Source organism: Fukomys damarensis, unplaced genomic scaffold (genome assembly GCF_012274545.1).
Source record: "Fukomys damarensis isolate Sample0158 unplaced genomic scaffold, DMR_v1.0_HiC HiC_scaffold_32, whole genome shotgun sequence".
NCBI lineage: Eukaryota > Metazoa > Chordata > Mammalia > Rodentia > Bathyergidae > Fukomys > Fukomys damarensis.
Genome location: NW_022900944.1, coordinates 9,247,412 through 9,274,434, shown reverse-complemented (window position 1 = coordinate 9,274,434; position 27,023 = coordinate 9,247,412). Strand labels below are relative to the sequence as shown.

Sequence of the window (27,023 nt, the reverse complement as noted above, 5' to 3'; positions counted from 1 at the left end):
GATGCCAGCACATCAACTCTGTGACACAGTCACATGAGACAGACACCCCGAAGGCTGCATCACCGCGACCCTGCTGGCACCATACCATCATGTCACCCAAGGCCAGGCAAGTCAGCCTGTTTCTGTCCTCGGCTCACCTCAACCGTGTGCTGAAAACGTCCAACTTTCCAGTCCACACTCAGAAGCTGGACCTGCTGAGGACAGTTGCTCCTGTTCTGTTCTACTCCTGTCAGCACAGCCTGGACTATGGCAGGCCTAGAACAGCCCTTCCCTGACCACACTCCAGCCGCCCTTTCGGTCACTGCACCTCTACAAACCCTGCCTGCTGCTCCATCTGCATATACTGTGCCCTCTGACTCACCCAGCACTCTTCCCATTAACTTCCCTGAGGGCCTCTTGTCCACTCTCAAAGAGGCTGAGACCAAAGCAAACCAAAGATCCTGGTCAGCTTTCCTTCCCCTGGGAGCCCTCATGTAATGTGGGAATACTTACAGAGTTGGGTGTGGGCTCGGACTCACGCTAACACACTGTTTGCAGATTCACAGAGATGGTCAACTATCAAAAACCCATGAATGATGAACACAGGCTTGGAAAAGTAACCTTTTTGGGGAGGAGCAAGATGCAGCTTAGGTAGCATGCACAGATGACACGTATGTAAGGTACTAGCAATGTTTGTGTCCCTTAGTCTGGGCAATCGGTATGTGGGTGCCTGTCATTCTTTGAAATGTACATGTTTAATTGACTCCTCTCCACACGACACTCTCACAATAAAACATGCTGTAATACAGTCAAGCAGCGAGGACTCAAGACTCCAGCCGCAAGCAGCAGCACTCACCAGTTCTTGCAGGCCTTCCTCTTTTTCCCCTCTCCACAGGAAGTAGCCCGCAGGGAAGCAGGATCAGGCTTTTTCAAATCTTCTGGATCCAGCAGCTCATCTGAATCAATGAGATCCTGCAGAGTATTCAAAGCAATTAGCGACACAGTTGAGATCTAATGAAAACTAAATTAGTCACCAATGCTGATGCAAGCAAACTGTCAAGATTTAGGGCAAAGAAGGCATCATCTCTGCCCTACGTTGGACCAACCACTACACTCAACCCTACTGCATGCTCAAGGGAAAATGCACTATGGAATGAAAGAACTGGGAGCTAACTTACAGGAGAAACAGCTATAAGGTTCGCAACATGGAGTGGGGAGAGGGAGGACGGAGGGATGGGGGAGAGAGAAGTGGAGGGCTACATTTACTTGAATATATGAAGTCACATGGAAAACGGAGTAAAATATTTTCTACATAATTCCAGAGAAAAGGGCAAATACTTATTTGTGTAATTCTTTGTGACCTACTTTCTTCACCATTCTCACCTCAGTAGTGGAGTGGAAACAAAGGACTTGATTATACACAGCGCTGACCAAAGATGGAAAGGGCTGCTTTTATTACTGTGAGCACCCAGGGACTTGTCCAGACAAGGGGGCCAATAAAAACAGTCCAGTGGACAAACTCTTTTTTGGTTTACAAACATCCATAAGGATTTCTGACATCTCACATAAAGGGAGGACCAGAAAATCTATGGGGAAAAGATGCTAACAAATAAATCGAAAATGCACCAAGGTGCAGTGTCCTTCTAAGCCACAGATGCAATGCTAAGGCTTCAAACTCATCCACACATGGAATTCCAGAAAGGTCATTCTGACCTATGGCTGGGGCACATAAGGCAGGGCCTGGAAGCAGCAGTCAATGACCACAGTGCCAACTCACCATGCTGTCATCCTCCATGTCATTGGCTGAGAGGGTCCAGAGCTTAGCGGCAGTAGGGTCCACAGCAGGCTTCACTGAGTCCAACCAAAAAAGAAAAAAAACTCCATAAAACCAGCTCGAAACAGACTATAAGCAACATCACAGAAGTGCTTTCCAGAGCCTGTGCAGAACAGCTGGAGAGGGCTCAGAGGCCTGGCACAGCTCCACATCTTATCAACAGGACTCTAAGCTGATCGCTTTAACACACGAAGGAAGTCTTCACTTCTGTGCTGCTTTCTGTTGTCTTAGCTTCCACCCCTATACCATGGAGCTGAATAGCAATCCATCTACCTACTACAGATACTGAGGATTAAATGAGTAATCTGTCAAAGACTTCATTAAGTGACAAATTTTTAGCCTCCCCTAAACCTGTTATATGAGAAACAAGGCACTGGAGCTGCTGGTGGCAAGGTCACACAAAGAGTAGCAGGCACAAGCTTCCTACCTCCTGATTGTCTGGGTCAGGAGAATGCAAAGGGCCTGAGAAAGTAGAGACCTGGGAGTGCTCAGAAAGGTCCAAGGTAAGCAACCTCAGTCATCACTATCACAGCTGGATTTCAGAATTTCCACCAGGCCAGCTACTCATCTAAGCTGCTCTTACCTATTCTGGAACCGTGAACTAAAGGTTAGATTCTAAAGAGTCTTGAAGACTTAGGTTGGTCAGTAAAAAGGGTGAAGTGTAGATATGCCAGCAAATATCTGTAAAGTTCTGCACTCCACTCAGCTGGGACAGTAATTCAGGCATTGAAAACAGTGACAGGAAGGGTGAAGTGGTAAAGTATGTGTACACACATGCATGCAGCGAACTTTCTGGGTGGAATAAAGATGTGTAAGCATAACAGGACCCACAAAGTAAGAAAAGCTGACTTTATTGGTGTAGGAGAGCCCTGTGGGCTCAGTGTGGTGGTGCATACCTGTAATCCCAGCTACTTCAGAGGCTTAAGCAGGATGATCTCAAGTTTGAGGTTAGCCTAGGTAACCTAATGACCTTGTCTCAAAATAAAATAAAAAGGACTTTGAGGCATAGCTACAGTGGTAGACCACTTGCCTAGTATCCGTAAGGCCCAGGGTTTAATCCCAGTATGGTTTGGCGGGGGGGCTGCAACAGGAACAGGAAACCTTATCTACCACCGCCAGTACTGAGGTGCTCTGAGGGTGACTGCTGTACCTCTGGGGCCTGGAAAAATGTCATTACCTAAATAAACGACTCTGGCCTCCAGAGTAAGGAGGCCTCTGGTCAGAAGGGGCTGCACTAAATAATATTTACGCATCACTCTGTGATGGATCCTAACATGCCTGGGATAAAAGCACATTATGTATTCTGCAACTTGGAAATGACAGAAATTAAAGGACTAATCCTTTTAAAAATACTTGGACTGCTGACTCAGTTTCTGCCACGACCACTCCAGTGGAGTCTGCGTGACAATGCCGGTCACCTGGCAGAAACCAGACCAGAGGTATCGTCCCCACGGGGTTAAGCCTCCTGGAAGTCCTTGGCACACACCGCATGCGAAGTCAGCCGTGAAGAGAATAGCTGGCCTCTCTGCCTGCAGTTTGGGGACATTGGGTTCATCTATAATTCTGTTCTATTTTGTCTTTATTACTATTTGTTCATTATCTGTAGAATTGTATTCTGGGCCCAGGAAAGGTTAGGAACAATTAGATGTTCCTAGAGATGGGGAGGTATTGAGGCACAAGAGGACGGGCGGCCAAAGTGCTGACCCTGAGCCCCGGACTGTGAAGTCCTGAAGGTGATCCTGAAGGTGACATGCTGAAGCCAGTCCTTTGATTTACAAACTTCCCCTTCTGACTGCATATAGGTGTGGTCTTACCTTGACTTAATGGTCTTAGCTTTTGTGATGGTATATAGGTGTGGTCTTACCTTGACCTTGTGGTCTTAGTTTTTACAGTACTATTGTCTATCTTTCTCATGCCTGCCTGTGACTGGAATCACTCTTGAGGTGTGCCCTTGAAACTAGTATATAAACACCTAGAGTTAGAAATAAAATTGCAGCAGCATTTGCAAACTTCACCTCGGTGTTGAGTGCTTTTGTCTGACTGTCATTGCCGAACCTGCTCCCACCTTTCAGAGAACCTGTATCTCCTCGTGAAATCCCGTGTTTGCTGCCCTACGGTCGGTAGCAAGTTTCCAGCATGTCCTTCCAGGCCCATTCACACAGAAGTATATGCAGGCCAGCCTTACCTGAAGGAGACGCCTTCTTGGTCATGGAAAGTTTGAGCTGACTAGAAGAACCCACTTCAAAGTTGGGCTTTTTGCCTGTGATCTGAATTGATAGCAGACTGTCACTACTGTAACCCAGATGCTCCCGGACAGACTTCATCTCCTCGGGACTCAAGGGCTCCCTCTGCAGCTGGAATTCAAGACGTTAAAGGGATCACACACCTAACAAATGTCCACCCGCACAGAGTTAAGCACACATTTCTGTGACTAAATATATGACAGCAGAGATAGCAGAATAGCATAATTCACATTCAGTTTCTCACTGATTAGAACCCTAATTCTATCAGCATGTTATCTTTCAATTTACCCCTTGGAAAGTTTTAAAGTATTTATGAAATACTACGTATAAGACACCTAATCATTGTAGGGGCTTAATGATTACGGTTATAGAGATGAGTCAGACATGGTCCCATTGTGTAACAGAAGCATGGTCACAACGAAGACAGCAAAACTCTTTAATCTAAAGGAAAGGTTTCCTGAGAAGTTACAGATAGTGAAGGCAGGGGGAAAAAGGGGGTCAGGGTACCAACTCCATGGCCAACAGGTATTGAATTTTTTTAAAAACTTTATTGAGACAGGGTCTTATTATGTAATTCAGGCTGACCTTGAACTCACTATGTAGCCTAGGCTGGCCTCAAACTTGGGGTGAACCTCCTGCCTCAGGCTCCCAAGTGCTGGGTTTATAAGAATTTTAAGTAAATCAAATAGTCCTCCTGCAACATGCAAAACCCTTACATTATTAATAAAAATGAGGGCAGGAAAACATACTGAAATTGGTAAGTGTCTAAGATGTCTAAGGATGGGAAAAAAGCTAGTAATTGAACAATGTATACATATGAATTTACATTTTTAAAAGTATGTGGATATGTATGATGGCAAATACAGAGGAAATAGTCTGAACAGAAATGCAAAAATGCAATATTGACTTCCTCTAGGAAAATAAGTGCAAGAAAAGACTAGATTACTTTATATTTTATATTCTTCAGTATAAGCTGAATTTTACAAGCATTCCTTATTTTAGAACCAAACACAGATAGCTCTAAAGGAAAAGAAACAGTGGGTATAAAGAATCTAAAGCAAGGCACTAACTAGATCATATAAGAAGAAATAAAACAGGGGTCAGGGATTTAGCTCAATGGTTCCACAGCCTGCTTTGCAAGTGCAAGGACCCAAGTTCAATCTCCGGCACAAAAAAACAAAAAACAAGAAGAGATAAAACAATTATCCTGGGATAGTACATACTTTTTCCATACCCAAGATAACTGAAAACATGAACACACTTGTGTTTAATTCAAATGTCTCCAATGGACTGTCAGAGATGTGATTTCCTCCCAACTTACCCCACACTCCCAACAGAAGTGGGAGGCTGGTCTAGATGGCGGTGATTCAGTGGGCCTCGGATTTGTGTCTACTGAGATGGGGCTGAAAGGGCTGAAAGAGTTCTTGTCCCTGCCCTGCTGAAGTCAACCCCAGGGCCTGGCCGAGTGTCTCCAAAGGAGATCTGCTCCCTGAAGACCTCACAGACATCCCTTGTACACCAAGTATGGGCTTGTTTCCTAGTTCTCCGCAACACTGCCTTGCCGGCCCTTGACTGTTCTCACAAGTAGACTCGGGATTTGTTACCCAAGGTTTAACCCAGCTAAAAGGGCTGTCTACACACATACCTACCTCTTTCACTTCCACAAGACCAGAAAGAGTCAGGGCTGAGCACAATTTAGATGCGGTCTTCACCTTGCTATTGTTAGCTGCCAAGAGGAAAACCCCAATCAATAATAGCTTTATAGGTCAAAGCAGAAAGAATAATTAAGACTCTATCCTCTATGGGTCAGTAGATACTCGAATAATAACTTCTCTATCTAAGGTATATATAGTTTGGTAACAGCATCTGAATTTGAAAAATCCTTTTGGTTGTTCAAAGCGCTTGTACCAACACTCAAAATATTATAATTCCACTATTATGTTTCTTATCACTCTCTGCTTCATGGAAACCCCTTCTAAAGGATGCTGGATAATGAATATTACAAACTGCAAAATGCAGAAGGACCAATATTCTTTCTGTAAAGTTGCCAAAGACACACTGTATTTGGTCACCCAAGGTCTAAATTTCCAGCGAAGAATATCGAGGTTTCTAAACACTTTACAAGTTTATAGTGCCACACAAATAATGAATATTTTTACACATTTCAAAATACTTTTGCATTTCTATTATTTTAATGAAATAACATCATATTTTGACTGCAAGTGTCCTGAATGACTTTCTGATAGGCACATCAATGAGCCAAAGATTATTAATTCTTGAACACTGTCATTATTTTCAAACAGTAACTACTTCATCACTCTTCCAAGCATTATTTTAAAACTCTTTATTTTGAGCCAGGCGTGGCAGCACAGGCCTGTAATCCCAGCACTTGGGAGGCTGAGGCAGGAGGACTGCTGAGAGTTCAAGGCTAGCCTGGGCTACATAGTGAGTTCAGGGTCAGCCTGAACTATAAAGGGAGACACTGCCTAAAAGCCTATTTGGAAGTAACTATAGATTCCCAGGAACTACAGATTCATACACATGCACAGACACACAGACAAGTTCAGAGAGGTCTGTTGACCCTTTACCTGATCTCCCCCATACTAACATCGCTCAAAATATGCAAACAAGGAAAGTGAAATTCTATCCTGTTGCAGCCACAGGCACCACCTCTCTCCCATACTTAACCCCTGCCAACCACTCTTATGATCTTCTTTGGTATAATTTTATTTCAAGAGTATGAATACAATGACATAGCCCAGAACCTTTTGAAATTGGCTTTTTCTTCTCTGCACAATAGTTTGCTCTGTTTTACTGTTGCACTGTTTCCATACCCAGGTTTAACTTTTCATCTGCTGATGACCAAGCCATTTTTAGATGGCAGTTTCCTTCTATTTTATTATCTTATGCATCAACCAAAGATCAGAATTTCTTCAGATCGTTGCCTCAGATTTTAACAAAAATATATCCTTAAGGGGTAGGTTCTTCTACAAGAATACTGATCTCCAAATGATATGTGTTACCTTTTTTGAGATAAGAGTCTTGCTATGTAATCCAGGCGGGGCTTGAATTTGTGAAGATCCTCCTGCCTCAGCCTCTCCAGGGCTGGGCTTAAAGCATGTGCCACCACACCCAGCTCAACCCTGTGAACTCTTACCTACAGCTGTCTCTACAGGTTCTTTCAGAAAAAGACACCCTCCAGGCCGAAGGATCCGGGCCATCTCTGCCAAAACCTCAGCGCTGTGCAGAGTAGTGCTTCCTGGGACTACACCTGACAAAATAATGTCAAAGCTGGATTCCTTGTGGGCAGCTGAAAAGAAAGAATGCCCTAATCAGCAATCACCCAAGTCCCAGAAGCAATTTCCCAAGCCCTCCCAAGCCCCCACAAAAGCTATAAGCCCCAACCTATTTTAGTAAACTATCAAAACATAAGCACTAGCAAGAGGCAATGGAGTTATGCCCTGTTCTCTCAGCCTTACTAACTTCACATCCTTTCAGACATTCAGGGGAAAACGTGAAAAAGGAAGCAGGAAAAAGAGCAAGCTTTCAAAACACCAATGTAGAATAGCTACTAAAAAACAAACCATATTTACAGAAATCAACTACACTCTAAGTCTGCTATATCTCCACTGAAAAATAACAGTGACAGCCGCTTTACTGTGACACCTAGAACAAAAACTCAGACACCAAGGAATACAGACCCACAAGCTTTCATTAAAGCCCCTCCAACACTATGTAGGTAGAGTGGGTAGATACTTACACTGTAGCAGCTGATGGATGTTTTCCACAGATACTTGGTCCTCACTGCCAGTTAACCCTTGCAGTTCATCCACTAGATCTTTCAGGGTCTCCACAGGGGCTGGCTTATCCCAGATGACTGCCACCAGCTGGCCAGCTGAAACCCCAAATGCTGCCATTCCTGTGGTGTTGACGAGCCTAAAAGCTCCTGGTCAAAAGAGAATCACAACTGAGCAGAGATAACAGTGCAATTTAATCTGGGGGTATCATCAAATATGATTAGAATCACAACCTACTTCCAACCTTCCACCGGTGAATGCATCTGAGATCTTACCGTAGATGATACCATCTAAATAAATGAACCTATTACCTCAAGGCTTCATAATCTCAATGTTCCCCAACAAGGCATGTGGCTAGAATCCTGACACAGAGAGTCAAGAAAAGGGAGTAGGTGAGCTAAGGATAAAGCTCAGTGGTACAGCACTTGCCTAACCCTGGGACTGATCCCCAGAACAGCAAAAAATTCAAAAAATTCAAGTGGAGTGAGGAGGTGGGGTTTAGAGAGGAGGACATTAGAAACAGAAAGATTATGTATTCTTTGAAGTAACTCAGCTTAAACACACAGGGCATTAATTAGGCAGAAGCATGACTCAGCAAGGAAGGAAATAAATTGGCAGACATAACCTAACCACACCTTAATTTTTTTAAAAAAAGAGATAGCACATTTATATTTTGCAAACTGAATACTATTTTCTCTTTCATAAAAAATATAAAAATTCAGTCAGGCGTGGCACACATCTGTAATCCCAGCACTTGGGTAGATTGCCATGAATCAGAAGCCACCCTGGGCTACATAGGCAGTTTAAGGGAACTGACACTGCACAAGTCACACAATCAGGAGAGTTGTAAGGATAAAGTAAGGGCTAAGATTCAAATCCCAATCTATCTGATCATGAAGCCCATGTTTAAATACAGAAATCTCCAGCTACTCCCTTCCCCCATGGGTCAATCTTTTCTTCTACTTGATTCACAGGTGAGTATGTAAAGCACTTACAATGAAATTAGGTCAAGAGATAGCAAGTTGTTTAGCTTCTCCTTTCTTAAACATTAATGCCACCAAGTTTCTGACTTAAAGTAGGGGAAATAGATGAAACAAACACAGAAACAGTAGCACAAGGGCTAAGCATGGATTAATCTTATCCTGAACACTTCTGGCTTCAGCAGAATTGGCTAACAGTGACAATTATGTCACCACAGCCACTCTGGGCCTGAATTTAAGCTGTGTATACTACATTCTTCCTTCTTTAAAAATATTTCCTTTAAATCACTGGCTGAGCATGGTGGCACATGTCTGTAATCCCAGCAATAGGAAGCTAAGGGAGGAGGATCACTGAGTTCGAGGCCAGCCTGGATTACATAGTGAGTTCAAGGCTAGCCCAAACAAGTACAAAGTAAGACCCTGTTTCAAAACAAAGCAAAAATTTTAAACAAAAAGCAGGAAAAACAAATGACTGTGTCCTCTGTCTACAAGCCAGGCCCATCAATCAGAGTCATCTTTCTTTTTTGACAGTGCTGGGGTTTGGATTCAGGTCCTTGCACACATTAGGCAAGAGTTCCACTGCTGAGCAACACCCCCAGCCATTTCTAGAGGAAAACCAAAACTCCTTAGTCTGAGCCAGGCATCATGGTACATGTCTGTAATGCCAGCAGTCTGGGAGGCTGAGGCAGGGGATCACAAGTTTGAATCCAGCGTGGGCAACTTAGCAAGACCTTGTCTCAAAATAAAAAAGGCTAGGAATGTAGCTCAGTGGAATGCCTTGGCTTCAACGCCCCCGCCCCCCATGTACCTTAGCCTGCTGGACTCAAGGCTTTCATAATCTGGCCCACCATTCACACGAATCCTTATTCTATTAAAAAAAACTTTCTATTTTCACTATATTGTGCATTTTACCTGACTTTATGTAAACACCCTTTAGTACCCCTGATCTGACTACAATCCCCAGTAAAAGGATGCTGGTAGACAGACAGGCAGGCAGGCGGGATTTATTAGTCATTTAATTTTGGATTTTAAATCCCTGAAACAGCAGACACTGAAAACTGAAACTTTTAAACTTTTAATTACCACATGATGTTGAAGAAGAACCCTTGCAAAATCTTTATGAGCAACTTGGGATCAATCTCACATTTATAAAACAGCCAGTACAAGATCCCAAAGATGAATGTAACTGTATGTATAGTAAAAAGCACCAATAAACTCAGTAAGATTTTTTAAAAAAATCAGCCAGAGGGGCCAGGGATTTAGCTCAGTGGTTCCTCCACCTGCCTGGTAAGCACAAGGTCCCGAGTTCAATCCCCAGTACCAAACAAACAAACAAACAACAAAAAACAGCCAGAAAAACGAATATAGACTGTTGAGCAGTAAATTATAAGGAGTAAATGACCTTAATTTCTATTTATCAATAGGTCTTGTTATTAGGTATATGACCATAAGTTATTGTCTTTTCTGAGTCTATTTTCCTACCAACAAATAGGGACAGTAACCTCATATTTGCAAGGCAGCTATAAGAAATAATGAAAAGATAATGCGTAACACAGTCAGCAGGATCTGGTACAGAGTTCAGTGAAACAATGTTCTGAGAGAATGCTGGGCTTCTACTTCTCCATTGCCAGTGTTTCTGACTTTCCTGCAAAAAGTCCTATAAAACTTTTTTCTTCCCCCTCAGCTATGCTTACTAGGAGGACTCCCCAGGGAGCTACATGAAGCTTCCTTTTCATCCTTAGAACTGCAGTGTCATGGCTACACTCTAAAACACTGTGTCAGTAAATTAGAAGACGTGAATAAAATGTCTTACTTTCATATCTCCCCATCTATATCACAGCTAGAGGGAACTCATAAACTACATTTATTAAATATCAACTCCCCCCATATAGGCACAGTCCCTACTGTTGTTGGTCAGTGTTTTCTAAATAAAATTAGAGACAAAATCCTTTTAAATTTTTTAAAGTCTAAGTGTAATACATTTCATCATCAGAGTTTTTTGTTTTTTGCTTTTTTCTTACTGTGAATCTGTTAAAAAGGAAAAAACTATCCAGCACCTAAGCCCAACATACTTAGGAGGTGTGACTTGGGGCCAAGATTCATAACTAAAAAGAAGTGGAGTAGAAGATCTCATCACGTCACTGACCTTGTTTGTCAGATACCTCTCCAACAGACTACTGCATACACTTACCCATTGCTTTCATAAAATGTTACAGGCAGAGAGTAAAAGCAGATGTCTGTGAATTCCACACATATGCACTTTTTTTTTTTTTCAGAATCCAGGGATTTAGCTCAGTGGAGGCACCTGCCATGCAAGCGCAAGGTCCTGAGTTCAATCCTGGGTACCAAAAAAATAAAAAAGGGTAACTTAAAATGATTGGACTCTTTCTCCATGATGCATAGACCACTCCTGAAGATTCTTGAGAAAGTGCAGCTATAACTACTACATTTGCCTAATTAAATTTTTTTTTGGTTTTTTTGAGACAGGGTCTCACTATGTAGTTGAGACTGACCTGGAACTCACTATGTGGCTCAGGCTGGTCTCGAACTCACAGCAATCCTCCTGCCTCAGCCTCCCTAGTGCTGGGATTACAGGCGTGAGCCACCACACCCGGCTTGCACTTCTTTATTTTTAAGGTACCCAAGAAATCTCAAATCTTCCTGCTTCCTCCTTGGAAGGGAGGGGGTGATCAAGGGCTGGGAGTGTAGTTCAGTGGTAGAATACTTGCCTACAACGTGCAAGGCCCTGAGTTCAATCTACAGCGCCACACACAAACACACGTATACACACCCCCACACACACACAACCAAAATTAAAATATAAGACAAGTTTAGGCTTTAGTTTAAGGATCAAATTCTTTTAAATTAGGTACATAAAAAAATTATCTAAATACTGCTAGTTATCAGAAAGTGAAATTTTAATTAAAATTAACAAATTGGAGTTCACGTGTACACAGTGAAACATTTTTTTCTTTTCAAAGGCTGGCAGGTGTTAGGTTGGGCAGGTGGATCACCAGGAATTCCAGGCCAGACTGGGCTACAGTGAGCTTAAGGCCAATACAGCAAAAACCTCATCTCAAAACAAAACAAAAGCCATTTATATTTATATTTATATTTATGTGACAGATTTGGGGCTAGAGTGTAGTTCATTGTAGTATGTCCTGCATAGCCCTGGATTCCATCCCTGGTGCCAAACATTAGTTTCCTCAGTAAAGAACCTACTCAAAGATGGGTAGGCAGAACTCAGAAAATAAAGCCTAGACAGGCACAGTGGCGCATACTTAAAGTCTCAGCTAGTCAGAGGCTGAAGCAAAGAAAATCAGAACCTATGAGTTTGAGACCAGCCTGCTGAGGCAGGAAGATCACAGGTTTGAGCACAGCCTACAACCCTTCTCAAGTAAAGGCGGGGGAAGGTTGAGGATGTAGCTCAGTTCAATGGCCCTAGGTTCAATTCTCAGTGCTGCATCAAATAAATAAATAAATCTGAAATTTGGAGAAATTTTTGGCTCAGGAGGTCTTCCTCCATGCCCAGCAGAGGAAGACCAGGTTGTCTCTGGGGGAAAAAAATATACACAATAACTTTAACAGATAAAAAGATGGGTCTAACTTCAAACACATTTTCAGAATCACATGCTCCTGTGGTCAGTTATCCTCAATCCAAAAACCATTTACTTCTTTCTGCTATTAAGCCTTCCCTGGCGGTAACCTAAGGAGTTGCTACTCTGTATTTACATGTTTGTTTAGCTACAACACCCAGACCTTCACAAGCCACCCAGGTCACTCAGAAATGCCAGAAACAACGAAACCTACCTCTTCTCTCCCAAACTTCGCAGATCCTAAAAATCACCCGGAACAATGGTCAGCTAAAGCACGATTCCTAGACCACGCCTAGGCACTGAATCAACCCTCCAAGACAAATATCTAGTGTTCATTTTATCAATAAGCATCCTAGATTCGCCCGATGGTGCAAATTTGGAAAATAATACCACGAAGGTTCACACAAATTCTAAGTTCAAATTTACAATCCGAGGGTTCAGACATACCCAACGTTCTGCAGCGAGCGGCCCCGGCCGCTCAGAGACCGAAACTTCCGAGGAACCGAGACCCAAGGTCACAACAGCTGGCTCCGGGTAGCACCGAGTCCCAGACCTGCGTTCTCCGGACCTCAGCTCAGGGCTTTTCCCGCGCAGTGCCCGAGGTAGCTTAGGAAAGCCAGGAGCCACCGCTTCAGCCCAGGGCGAGCAGGGCAGGCGCGGTCCCTCACACCGGCTTCCCCAGCACAAGTCCGCAGGGTTCTCCGCCGGACGGCCAAGGTTACGTCAGGGCTGGGAAGAGAAAATGGGGGAATGCGGGACAACAGTGGGCCGAGAGGAGACCGTTGGGAAGGACTGGGGACTCTCAAGTCTCCCCGAGGGTACTCACCAGTGATCCGGCCGGCTCCCGGCCTTGGAACCACTCTCCGCGTCTCACGCCTCTCGCGAGATGAGGAGGCCCCGCGGAAGCAGAGGGAACCAGTCGCGCGGTGTCCTACACGTCGCGTCGGTCGCCGTCGTCGGCGTGGGTGCCCGCTTCCAAGATGGCGGCGGCAGCGGCAGTGACTGGCGTCCTGGGCCGGGCGGGCTGGAGGCTTCTGCAGCTGCGTTGCTTACCTGGTGAGAGGGCCACCGAGCCAGAGTGGGGGGAAGAAAGGGGAAAGTGGGGCGAGACCGTGCAAGGCTGGGTGCGGGGAGGAAGAAGCTTATTGTAGCGGCCTGGAGGAAGGTGAAGTGAAGGGCGTAGCCGCCTGGAATAAGCCGGGTCTGTTTGCGCCTTCAGTCTCCAGCTGTGAGGCGCTAGAACTGCGGGGCAGAGCCTTTCACTCCGGGATTAAGAGTTAATAGCTTCAGAGAGGGCTCGGAGTGCCCCAGGTGACACAGCCTGTAGGTTGCAGAACTGACTATGCAGACCCATTCTGAAGTCTGTTGTTATTGGTTCCTGGGCCAGGATCACACCAATGACGTTTGGAAAAGGTCATAGTGTCCAATCCATTATCCGAAGACAGTCATGTTCCCTACTATTTCACTAATTCTGTGACATTCTTTTGCCACCTTTGCTACCATAAACAGCATTTTTTGTTTGCATGTCTAAAAATAGACATTCACTTAAAAAGAAAACTTTGTTTCACTATCATAAATAGGAAGCCAATAGCACCTTCCACCAACGGAATGTACGATACATTGACATACTGACATAAATATGTACCTAGTGAAATAGTCTCTCGTATTTCACTTGAAAACAGTTTTTTGCTGGTAGTGGGGACTGAACCCAGGGCTTTTGCACCGAGCTACGTCACCAGCCCTTTTTCATTTTTTTATTTTGAGATCCAGAATCTTACTAAGTTGCCCAGCCTGGGGCTTGAACCTGGGAATCCTCCTGCCTCTGCTTCTGCCTTGTGAGTAGCTGGGATTACAGGCTTGTGCCACCGTGTATCAATTTCCCTTGAAATTTTTTAATTAATAGTGGTTCCAAAGGCATACTTTGGGACCTCACCCTTCCTTTTCAAAGTTTTAGGGATGTTTGCTGAACTCTGGTTAAGGATATATATATACTAAATGTTTAGAAATAAATAATATTGAGAGCTGCAGTAAATACATCAGATATCAAACCAAAGTAATGAATGCATAATAGATGTTCAGAAGCTAGTGTGGGTATACAAGTGTTCATGACTCCTTCAGCTTGTAAGTTTGAAAATTTTTGTGATATAATGTTGGGAAAGAAGAAATAGTGTGAGTTTACGCTTAGGAAACATTCCTGATCTTTCCTAATGTAAGTTAGGAAAGTGTGTGTAAGTGCAGGTAAGAAAGCAGGTAGAGATAAGTGACTTGTCTGGAGATACCATGTAATAACTAGGGGAGTCCATATGGAGGCCTTCTAATTCCTACTCCAGTGCTCTTGCCATAGTATGTAACTTTTCAAGTCATTTTTCCTTTTTTTTTTTCTACCCCCGCCCCAGTGCTGGAGATTGAACCCAGGGCCTTCAAACTAAGCTACATCCCCAGGCCTTTTACTTTTTAAAATTTTCATTTTGAGACAAGGTCTTGCTAAGTTGCCAAGGCTGAATTCAAATGTGGCTACTCCTGCCTCAACCTCACAGAGTGCTGGGATCACAGGTTTGCACCATGTCCAGCCACTTCACTTTTTCTTTGGGTTTTACATTATCATTGAGCAAACAGATTATTACCCCTATAATCCCAGCTACTTGGGAGCCTGAGGCAGGTAGATCACTAATTCCAGTCCAGTCTGGGCAATTTAGCAAGACCCTGTCTCAAAAATAAAAAATAATAAGAGTTGCGTATGTGACTCTCTTAGGTAAGAAATTGATGATACCATTTATTTGGATGAAAAAAAAGACACCAAGGAAAGGAACAAAGAGAGAAAGGTACCCATATCTGACAGTAAGTCCTTACAGTCTTCATAGTTAAAAGGAATAGGATGAGGCCAGGGATTTACTTCAGTGGATCCACTGCCTGCCTCGCAAGTACAAGGTCCCGGGTTCGATCCCCATTACCAAAAAAAAAAAACAAAAAAAAAAAAAAAAAAAAAAAGGTGTTGAGGTGGATTACCACCCAGCTGACCAGTGATAGAAACAGGCTGAGAAGCCAGATAGGTATTTGTTTCTTGCTTCATCACATCATTGCCTGCAGGTTCCAGTTTGCCCAAGGCTTTTGTGTGGAATAAGGGTTAGTGGTTCTGGGGAACCTCTGTCCTGCGTTTTTTCCTGAGTTTTGTTTCCACTCTGGACCTCATCTTTGGTGGATTTTCTGGCTGATCAGCCCAGTTTCTGTTTCAGTGTCCCGCTGCCGACCGCCCCTGGTACTGCGTGCCTTCCACGCTTCAGCTGTGCAACTAAGGTCTTCAGAGGAGCAGAAGCCACAACCTTCCCCTTCTGTTTCTGAGCAGCATTCTGAGACACAGGGGACAGAAAAACCCAATGCAGAATCTTCTCGCCCACCCCCCAGGTAAGCACAGGGTCCCAGTCCATCCATTCAGGGCCAATTTGCCTGCTTGGATAACTGTCTCCTCCACTTCCTCTTTCTTTTCCATTGCCTTACTCCAGTTCCATCATTTCCAAGGCTATCCTTGAAAAAAGCCTACTGTTTTCATAAAAATGCTTCCTAAATATTTTTATACATCTAAACAATACTGAGAAGTTCACAAAAATAAAACAAAAATTACTTAAAATCCTGCAGAGATAACCCTCTTAAATGCTTCTCTAATTATATTTCACATATAAGTGTATATATAATAAATGATTAAATCTACTGTTGTTTTACTCATCAGTAATTATTTTAATGTCTTTTCATAATTTACATTATTTTAATGGTTATACAACATTGCAGCAATAGGTGGGCCAAAATTTATTTAACCTGTATTACTGATGAAAATTTGTATTTCCTTCATGATTGTGAAGGACAGAATAATAAAATGCGTGATGGATGCTCTTTAGAAGTGGGAGCACTTCCAGGCTTGGTGGCACATGCCTATAAACCCAGCATTTAGGAGACTGAGGCAGGAGGACAACCACGAGTTTGATGCCAGCTTGGCCTACACAGTGAGTTCAAGACCAGCCTGGACTACATACGAGTCCCTGTCTTAAAAAACTTAAAAGAGGAAAAAAAAAAAGAATAAGTGGGAGCACTGAATCAAAAGATAGCATATTTGAGCTGGGAGCACAGCTTGGTGATAGAACGCTTGCCTAGCATACAAGGCCCTGGGTTTGATTCCTAGCAAGAAGAAAGGGGGAGGAGGGAAAGAGGGGCAGGTGAAAGATAAGCACATTTAATGTCTTGTTACATATGTGGGGCCAGATTGCCTTCCCAAAAGTTAATAATTTACATTTCTGTTAGATTTGGTTTTTTCTTAATCCTGCCACTGGAAATGAAATGTTCTTCAATGTCAAATGAGCTTATTCATCCTCTTTATCTGGTTTCCTAGTTAAAATAGTTTTCATTTAAATTTAACAAATATCTTTTGAGGATCTTCTGTGTGCCCGGCCCTGTGAATAATACCATCATCCCCCCTCATGAGGAGAAGGTAGAGTTACAATCTGGTGTAGATTACAGATAAAGAAGTCCTTGGCTATAAATGAGGAAACCCAGGGCCATAGGGCAGAGCATTGGCTTCATGTGACAATATGGATCGGATTACTGGGTCCCTTCTCCCAGTGATCAGGTGGGAGGACAAGGATGCCAGGATTTTCACTCCATTGGCGTGAAGACATCCAGACTGACACAGAAGTTAATGTCCTTTCCTCATGTGCTTAGAGACCTGGAGCCTCGGGTCTCACCCATTTTGTCCACCAGGCAGTAGACAGTGAGATGAAGCGTGGGGACCCCTGTCTCTGTGTCCTAGGTACACAGACCAGAGTGGCGAGGAGGAGGAGGACTATGAGAGTGAGGAGCAGCTACAGCACCGCATCCTGACAGCAGCCCTGGAGTTTGTGCCTGCCCATGGCTGGACAACAGAGGCAATTGCCCAGGGAGCCGAGGTGTGTATGGGTTAGGGTGGGGCAGCCTGACCCATGTCAGCAAGAAGTAGGACTGTGCAACAGAATGCCTCCTGCCTTCTTCTAGCCTGCTTGGAGTGCTCCCAACCATAGGATTGTCTGGTTTTGTTTGGTTGTTTAGTTTATTTTGGTGGCCATAGCATGGAAATGGGATTAGTTTTTAATTATAAGAGTACTTGGTTCTTGGGAATTATGTTCTTTTTCTTTTTTTTCTGAGACAGAGTCTTGCTACGTATTCCAGGCTGGCCTTGAACTCACTGTGTAGCCCAGGCTGGCCTCAAACTTAAGGCAATCCTCCTGCCTCAGCCTCCCAAGAGCTGGGATTACAAGTATGCACCACCATCCCTGGCAGGAACTGTTCTAAGACAGCCTGTTAGGCAAGAAATTGCTGTGATCAAAATTACCATATTTTAGCCAGGCGTGTTGGCGCATGCCTGTAAACTCAGCACTTGGGAGGCTGGGGCATGTGGATCATTGTGTTTCAGGCCAGCATGGGCTGCATAGTGAGTTCAAGGTCAGCCTGAACTACCTAGGCAGACCCTGTCTCAAAACAAAACAAAAAAAAAGTAAATCATAGAATTAATGAGATGTAATGTTTGAAAAGACCAACATACCAAATCTCTCAGTAATTCTGACAGCTTTTGCTCCTGCATTGTAACAGACTGCTATGTAGATGAAGCAATGGTCTCATGTTTAGGCCACATGTACAGAGTCATCCAGATGCCTTCTGAGAACACTGAGGGTAGGACATGTTGGACAATAGGCAGATTTGCTGCTTTCTTAACCGCAACTCTTATTTCTTTGTCTTACTCCAAAGAGCACAGATGGTAACCAAAGTCATACCAGCAGAATGTAAATATTGACTCTACTATATGATAACTGGAATAGTACAAAGAGATATAGAAAGGAATGTAAAAATAAATCACCTGTGATTGCACCAGAGATCCTACTGTCAACATTTCAATGTTCATTATTTCAATTAAAAATTATTCTTTGAATATTTATTGAGCAAATACTATGCACTGGGCACTTGTGCTAGGTACTAAGGACATAACAGTGGTCACAGCAGACAAAATTCCTGCCCTTAAGGTGCTTCCAAGACCAGCAACATAAATCAGACATGCACTGTATGTACTTCTAAAATGTGGCATGTGCTAACAAGAAAAGGTGCTATCAGGACATGCAATAGAGCAACCTGATCAGGAAAGGCTGAGAACAGAGGAGTGAGTTGTCTTTATCTGGCTCAGGCAGGGACCCAGGGATGGACCAATCCAAATAGAGAAGCACATTGTGTTAGGAGAACCGTAGGAAACCGTCAGACAGAGTGAAGGAAGAAAGACTTGAATAAGACTGGAGAAAAGATCCATGGAGACCAAATCTGGCAGAGGACAAAAGGTCAGGATGTAGGCTTTAGTTCTAAGACTAATTGAAGATACAGTATTGAGTTCTCATTTCACAGCATTGCTGAGTGAGTGAGAATGGATGGAGGCAGAGAGAATCTTCCGGGGCTGCTGCAGTCATCCAGGAGAGATGAGGTTGTCTGGCTCAGAGTGATAGCAGTGTAGTAGACACAGGGGTGAGTTTGGTGGAACACTGGCCATGGGAGGGAGTGATAAGATGGCACCAGAGTTGTCAGTTTACATGTGTGGGCTTGTGGTGGTGTTGTTTTCCAAGAGTAGGCCCAGTAGAAGAGGGCCAGGGGACAGATGATCAGTACAGTCTTGGTCCTTGTTGATTATGAGTCTTTTGAGTCAACCAAGTAGAGGTATCAGCCATACAGGTCTGGAATTGGAGGAGAGAGCTGGACTAGAGGTAGACCTTTGGGCATTGCACCGTGTTACAATTAAACTCTGGAAGTGAATCAGATGCCCAAAGCAAGACTATAGTGTGTTTAAGAGAGGGAAGTACAGACCCTCAGGGAACTCTAACCTTTAAAGGTAGGGTAAAACGATGAATCATGAAGTAAGTCTGAGTTAGAACATCCTAGTATTGGAAGCAGAGCAGGAGAAGGTGGATTGAACGACTTGACACTGTTTACTGTAGCTGCAGATTGCGGGGTGGAATCTAGGATCAGAAATTAGTTGGAGGGTGTGCAGGCACGAGCCGAAGGTGGGGGTGTGTGGAAGCATTTGGCTGTTGAGGGTGTGCCCCACAGGGGAAGTGGGATGGAGGGCAGAGTGTGGTTCTGATAAATGCGAGTGAAGATGCGGGAGAAAAATAGGCAAAATCAAAGCCATGTGGTTCTCCGGTGGCAAGAATTATGAGATCAAGGAAACAAGTGAAAGGACTGACCAAGATGGTTAGGTGCAGAGTTGCAGAGGACAGCTGCAGGTTAAGGGTGTTCTCAGGGAATGGCTTCTGGTTTCTCTCTGAAGTAGGTATAGTTACCTTGTGAACCTGAAGCTGGGGAAGGAAGGAGAGGCTTGAGGCTGAGGAAGAAGGTTCTAAAGAATCATTACAGAAAGTGATGAGGTTTTACTAAGCCTCAGTTCGTAAATGTTTGAATGTTTCCTTTTGCGGGGGTTATTGTAACCTGTGTGTACAACATACTTTAGTACATTTTTTATTCATGTCTTTTTTTTTATGTACTGGGGACCTTGTGCTTGCCAGATGGGCATGGTGCCACTTAGTTACATCCCCAGCCCTTTTTATTCATTTCTTTAGGACAGGTTTCAAGAAGGGAGGTTGCTCTTTCAGGGACTGTACTGCTAAGGGTTCAGTCAGGAGACAACAACTGCACCAGTTTTGGGAATAGAATTTAATATAAGGAGTTGCTAACTAGGTATAAAGTTGATAAGCAGGTAACAGAAAGGATGAAAAGAATAAGGTATTGTAGAGGTAGCAACTGCAGGCAGGGCTGAAGGAACAAGAGGAAGAGAAGGAATAAAGTCAGCCCCTAACTCAAACAAGTTCCATTCAGGAGAATTATTCATAAGTCAGATTCGGATTCATTCATAAGCTGACAGTGAGTCTTATACAAGTACATCTATGAAACCTGAATGTTCCTCAGTTGGGGACTTACTGTATTCAAACTGGGTGGTAGAAGGAGAATCCTAAGAAGGGGAATCTCAGGCCCCTGAGGAGGAGCCAGTGCTCAGCTGGCGCTGCAGTCTCTGTACTGCAGGGAGGGTCTTTTGGGGCTGCCACCCAACCTGGGAGGGAGAGCTGGGAGGGTGAGGAGAGGATGGTGGGAGGTGAAGTCAGTTCTGCAGGTGTTGAGAAAACTGCAAACCAGGTTGAGCCTCTGCTTCTGGAGGGAGCTGCAGCTGCCAAGTGAAGAAGCATCACCGGGATGCTGTTCCCAGGAGCTTTTGCAGGCAACAGGAAAGCGCCAGTCCCTTCCTCCTCCTCAGCCCGTCTCTAGGGACCCCTATGGCAGAGCCTGTTTGGGAACCCAAAATGTGGCTTGCAGAGTCCCAGACCCTGCATCACAGACTGAACCTAGAAGGACAGGTTTGGAACTGAGAGATAGTGGCTTCCTAACTGGCCCAGGAGTAGGTATATTCTTGTGGTTCTTTTTACACATTATTAGAGGGCATCTCTAACCTTAGGGATAAGAGCTTGAACCCCCAGATTCCTCATCTATAAGGTGGTGATAACAACACCCACCCCTCACAGCTGCTATGAAAATGCAGGTGCTAGCAGAGTGCCTGCATGCAGTTAGTATGTACTTGCCATTAGTGTTGATTCCTGCAGCTCTGTCGTGCTGTCAACTTGTCCTCTATAAAAGCTACAGTAGAGGCCAGGGAATTAGCTCAGTGGTTCTGCCGCCTGCCTCGCAAGCACAAGGACCTGAGTTCGATCCCCGGTACCAAAAACAACAACAACAACAAAAAGCTACGCACTCTTCCAAAAGAGGGGCAGTTTCTCCTGTCAGCAGTAGAAATTCACATTTAATATAGTTGTGCTCCTTTCTTGCCACCTGTCCCTGCTGCTGTCAGTTCTGCATCTAGTAGACTCTCAGTGATTGCTGTGGATCAGGACTAATAAAAAGTTTCTGTGCTCTTTTAGCTCCTTGGCAATTCATTAGGAAAATCTTATTTTAAATACAGATCCATTTCCAAGAAATCCACGTGAAGTGAGAGGGTCAGGCAGGGAGTATTGGGGCTCCAGGTTTCTGGGCTCAGAGCTCAGCTCTTACTGACCCATGGTAGAAAGGGGATATTTTGGTTCACGTAATGACAGAAAAGTCTGAAACTAGCTCTGGCTCAGCATTCCTAGACTTTGCTCCCAGGAACTGCCTCTACCACTTCGGTTTTGCTTTCATCCCCAAACTTCCCTCTCAGTGTGCACTTCCCATGCAGGACTAAAAACAGCACAGCAGCCCAGTGAAAAGGGGACTTTCCCTTCAGCACTAGCAAGAGAACCAAGGTGCACTCTTAAGACCTGCACTTGGTCATGTGCCCGTTCCAGAGCTAGTCTTTCAGCTCTGGTCTTGCTAGCCTGGGGCCCATGCTTTGCATACACACCAGGGGCTTGGTGGGTATGGGATGGACTGGCGGTGGTCAGCTTCATCAGAATCCCATAGGCTAGAATGAAAAGTAGGGGTCTGGCTGAAAGTCCCACCTCTGCTACTGGAGGAAGCACTGTTGATGACCAGACAACAAATGTCCACAACCCCTGCCCACTACTTTTCTGTTCTTTTTCTCCTCCTGTAGTCTCTGGGTCTCTCCAGTGCAGCAGCCAGCATGTTTGGGAATGACGGCAGTGAGCTGATACTGCACTTTGTGACCCAGTGCAACGCTCGGCTTACCCGCATTCTAGAAGAGGAGCAGAAGCTGGTGCAGCTGGGCCAGGCAGAGTAAGTCTTGCGGTGTTACTGCTCAGGGTGGCAGCTGAGGATGGGGGACTCTGATCGCATCAGCTGACCCCATAAAACAAACCCAAGCAGAGCCAAAAGCGAGTGATACTGACAACCCTGCTGCTTGGCAGGGACTGAAACCCAGGAGCCCACGTGGCAATCAGTGTCAGAAGCTAGTGGGACCTACCTCCTCAGGGTTGAGTCAGCAGTGCAGCACTGAGCCCCTGCCTGTGACCCAGAGACACACTGTTTTCTTTTCCCCTCTTCCAGGAAGAGGAAGACAGACCAGTTCCTGAGGGATGCAGTGGAAACCAGACTGAGAATGCTGATTCCATACATTGAGCACTGGCCCCGGGTACAGAGTCCATATCCAGGCCCCAAAGCACTAATAATATTAATATCTCTCATTCTCAACACCTTTCACTCAGAGGATTCTGTACACTGTTGAGAAGTTAGCTCATTAATCTTCTCCATAAACCCAGGAATGCACAGTAAGGTTTGTAGAGCTAGGTTTCATGCTCGGGAATACAAAGAGAGCAACTTTAAGCCATCAGTGTCTCAGTTCCTGGATATGTGAGTGACATCTCAGATGAGCTCCAGTGTCCTGAGTGTGCCACTAAATCTTCCACAAGGAAGAATACCTGAAAGAGGTTAAAAAAGGCAGAGTATATTATTGCCTATCTTACTTCACTAATAGCCCTGACCTAGCTGGGTATGGTGGCACACACCTGTAATCCCAGCCCCTGGGAGGCTGAGGCATAGGATCTCTATGAGTTCAAGGCAGCTTGAATTACATAGTGAGCCCCTGCTCCCTCCCCTCCCCCCAACTAACAATAATAATAATAATAATAATAATAGCCTGTCCTGTTTCAGATCTCGAGGACTAGGACTTCTTGTCAAATTGTCACTGTGATGCTTGGGTAAAGGAGTATTTATTCCGTGGGTGTGTTTTTTTCCTAGCTTTTCTGAGGCTTTCTTTTCCTGTTTCAAAATATGTCACAGTGTGGGCCATTCTTTGAGTTACAGAGTCAAAGCACTTCAGAAATGAGAAGGACTCAAGCATTCAGTGTCCTCAGTCCAGCTGGAAGACTCCATTGAGCATGTAATTTCAGGCTTCTTGTTGACAGATACTCAAACACCTGTAGTGCACCTGATCCCACCTGGGTGTGAGGGGAAAACGACGTGAGTCAGTCCTGCCTCCTGCAGTTGAAGTTCTGCAAGTGTACACACTAGGCCCTCACTGCCTTACCATTTCACAGTTTCTTTCTGGGCTGTTTCAGTAAGAGAGATCTTCCAGCCAATCCAGCTCCCCAGGTCACAGCCCTTAGGTTTAGGTTTTAGCATTTGTAAAGTCATACAACCTGGGCTTACCGGGCTGAGGGGAGCTGTATGTGCTAATAGAGTGATCTGGTTTGTGTCATTGCTAGTATTGAAGAATTTTTGCTTTCAGGAAATAGAAATCAATGTGAATTAAGCAAAAGAATAAGAAGGAATTTATTGTGATACTGTGGCGGTGAGCTGCAGCCAGGATTGTTGCTGGGCTCTGGGCATGGCCTTGTGTGTGGTCATGAAGCCATCTCACACTCCCATCACTTTTGCCCCCTCCTGTTCTCCATTTCTAACTCTGACAGTGGGGTGCCCTCCCCATGCTTGCTTTCAGGACTCTAGACTAGTCTGGACCCTTTGGCTGTTGGCAGTCCCAATTTCAAATGTTAGGGATGGAGAATCTGATTGGGCCAGCTTAGGACAAAAGTATGACCTGGCTCCCATTAGCTGCAGTCAGGGTCATTAGCTGCTGGGAACTCACATCGTGGGGGTTGGGATTGTGGGTGTGAGAGAACCAGAGCTGACTGTCTCCCTGGGACTCTAGAACCACCTATGTGCTCTTGTTACCTGTGTGCGGAATCTCTTCCTGTTACTCTCTTCGCAGGCCCTCAGCATCCTCTTGCTCCCTCACAACATCCCGCCCAGCCTAAGCCTGCTTACCAGCATGGTGGATGACATGTGGCATTATGCTGGGGACCAGTCCACAGACGTAAGTGTTTTCTGCAGACCCACTGTTATCAGGAAAGGCTTGAGTTAAGGATTTCTTCAAAAATTTTGTGAAATTTCTTTGATCACAAGTTGTCCTGTGTGTGTGACCACATGTGCATAGTGTCGTCCATCTACGGTCTGAGGAAGGTCCCTCAGTTAGCCAAAGTGAATCTACGTTTTCTTCATTCAGAGACCAGCATTTTAGCCACAAACTAGTGATTTTTCCTTCCCACCTATGGTGGTAGCATGATGCCTCAGAGTCCCTTGGGATTGGGCTGCTTTTTTATAGCCGTTTCTGCTTCACTATCCTCAGATTTCGATTCTACAGCAGAATTCCTCAGTGTTTGTCTTTACTGAGACTGATTTTGAAAAAAAAGAATGCCAAAAGAAACTACCGCCCCCCCCCTTCCAATATTGTCCTGCTTTGCTAAATGATCACTAAGCTTTTCTAAATAGGCACCGGGAAGTATCTGACTTGTTAATGCTACCATGTTTCTGGTGGGAAATTAAAAGAACAAAGTACACCTTCATAAAAGAAATTAAAATGTGATGGTACTTTGTGAGATCCACTCATAACAAAGTGCTGTAATAAGCTTCTTCCATGTGGGAATATACCACCCACAGAGATGATAGGAAAACAAAATTAGAAAGTAAAAGAAATTAAAGGAATAAAACACCGAGCAGCTGAGCTGGTTCCCTGAAGAGTCATTTGTAGGACTGGCAGAAGTCACAGAGGAACTTGAACTCTCAGCTCTGCCCAGGAGTTGCAAACTGTCCCTGATCTTGCCTCAGCCCCCACCCTATTTATAAGCACATGAAGGTTTGGTGGTAACTGGCTAATTGTAACACCTATCTGCAACTCAGATGTCCTAAGACAGTCTTTTCCCTAGTAGTTCCAAATAGGTTAGATGTCCCTAGATCACTTGGAATGCTGATTCAACATCCTGATATCATTCAGGCCCACTGTAAATGCTAGAGATTGAGCCCAGGAGCTTACATTAATCCTGCAGGAAATTCTGATGCCCAACCAGGTTTGGAACATTAGTGTAGACCAGAGCATTGGATGTATCTCGAGGGAAGGAAGAAATCAGAAGGGAGCCTGAGAATCTCTGAGGCATTGGGTAGGAACTACCTCAGGCTTCCTCCAGCCCACAGCAGCAGTAGTAACCTACCTTCCTGGCTGCATTTCTCTGCAGTTTAATTGGTACACCCGCCGAGCTGTGCTGGCTGGCATCTACAACACAACAGAGCTGGTGATGATGCAGGACTCATCCCCAGATTTTGAGGACACATGGCGCTTCCTGGAAAACCGGATTAATGATGCAATGAACATGGGCCACACTGCCAAGCAGGTAGCTGGGGACCAGTCATTAGGAAACCTTTTCAGTCAGCATACCCATCCTCGGGCCACAGGTGTTCTCTTGACCCCTAGGGCCTCAGCTGCCAGTCCCAAAGGCCTTTCCAGGGAGCCTGGTTGGTTCTTCCTCGTAGCAGCCCCTTAAGAGCTGTGCCCTTGCCCATTGTGTGTTGTCCATAGGCCCCTCCTCCAGTACACAGGGCCATCTTGACTCCATCTGTTGGGGATCATAGTCTTTCTAATTTGTCCCTCTCCCCAGGGATTTAGCTCAGAGGTTCTGCCACCTGCCTCAAAAGTGTAAGGACCTGAGTTCGATACCCGCTGCCATAAACAAACAAACAAAACGAAACTAATTTGTCCCTCTCCCACCTTTGAGCTTGTTCTGAGGCCTAAGGGAACCTGACCTGTACTTTTCTAGGTGAAGTCCACTGGAGAGGCTCTTGTGCAAGGACTCATGGGTGCAGCAGTGACAGTAAGTACTGCCCAGCTTACCCCTGCCTACCCCCAATCCTGCTCTGGCCCTGTGAAGCTTACCACATGTATCACTGACCCCACATAGCTTGTAGCCTTAAACTGAGTGCTAATAGTAAGAATGACACTGGTTCAGCCCCAGTGTCAGTCTTGGTCCAGAATGGCCTACCTTGTTATTTTTTACTGGCACCTAGAAAATTCACCGATTCCAGGACTCTGGTGTGTCATAGCTATGCTTTCTGCCTTGAAAACCTCAGTCTTTCCCAGTGGACGCCTAGAGGCAGTGTAAGGACTCACCACTCCTTTTCCCTCCTTGTGTCAGCTCAAGAATCTGACAGGTCTAAACCAGCGCCGGTGAGAGGAAGGGGAATACACCAAAGTGCTTGAAAGAAAACCAGCGAGGAGAGTTAAGAGGATTTGAGAAGTATGAAGCATCAGCCATGGAGTAGGATGTTAATGAGCACACACTGAAGGACTCCAGAGTCACTCCCACAGCTACCTGGACACCGCAGAGCACTTGATGATTTGGTTCTGGCCTAGCACTGGTCCACCTCTTCAGTTTCTGATAGCAGGCCCTGGCCTTCTGATGCCTATCTGTACTGCAGCTACATGATTGAAAAACGAGATGCATCCAAGCCACAGAAAACTCAGCATGCCCCATCGTGGTCTCACAGGCACCCTGATCATGGCTTAGCTATTTTAGACGTGCTCTCTGGGCCCCCAAGACAGAGGAAAGGTCTGAAGCTGCCACAGGATGTCAGCTCATCCCCAGCACAGCACAGGCATGAACACAGTTCTCTGCTGCTGGCTTGAGAGGCTACTCCTGCAGATCCCCTCAGAAAGCTGCCTCATCTGGACAGGTCCCTGTTGGACAGTGTTGTGATTCCAAGCCTAGCATCACATTACGCCAAAATGCATTGAAGAGTTATCGGTGTATTTAGGATCTATAAAGAATAATAAATGTGTTTGAAGCAGTTGCCTA

At 44.9% G+C, this 27,023-nt stretch overlaps 2 protein-coding genes across 4 annotated transcripts in view; one reads left to right on the top strand and one right to left on the bottom strand.

The window, feature by feature from the left end:
* The window catches only part of Ciapin1 (cytokine induced apoptosis inhibitor 1), a 16,520-nt gene extending 3,170 nt beyond the window's left edge, over positions 1–13,350 (bottom strand). The window contains exons 1-8 of one of the 3 annotated variants that reach the window (XM_010638895.2): positions 13,256–13,350; positions 12,877–13,158; positions 7,817–8,002; positions 7,214–7,327; positions 5,706–5,782; positions 3,999–4,167; positions 1,757–1,830; positions 836–951 (exon numbers count right to left, since the gene is read on the bottom strand). In XM_010638895.2, the coding sequence (XP_010637197.1) occupies positions 836–951; positions 1,757–1,830; positions 3,999–4,167; positions 5,706–5,782; positions 7,214–7,327; positions 7,817–7,973 (707 nt within the window). In that variant the 5' untranslated portion in view covers positions 7,974–8,002; positions 12,877–13,158; positions 13,256–13,350. Of the gene's footprint in view, positions 1–835; positions 952–1,756; positions 1,831–3,998; positions 4,168–5,705; positions 5,783–7,213; positions 7,367–7,816; positions 8,003–12,876; positions 13,159–13,255 lie in introns of all 3 variants that reach the window. The other 2 variants (XM_010638894.2, XM_010638896.3) reach the window with 2 other exon arrangements.
* Coq9 (coenzyme Q9) lies at positions 13,341–27,023 on the top strand. The gene is made up of 9 exons (XM_010638897.3): positions 13,341–13,485; positions 15,663–15,831; positions 17,225–17,360; positions 22,037–22,179; positions 22,450–22,534; positions 24,110–24,214; positions 25,410–25,565; positions 25,989–26,042; positions 26,364–27,023. Exons 1-9 carry the CDS (start codon positions 13,410–13,412, stop codon positions 26,397–26,399), a joined length of 960 nt encoding a protein of 319 aa, XP_010637199.1. The 5' UTR covers positions 13,341–13,409; the 3' UTR covers positions 26,400–27,023.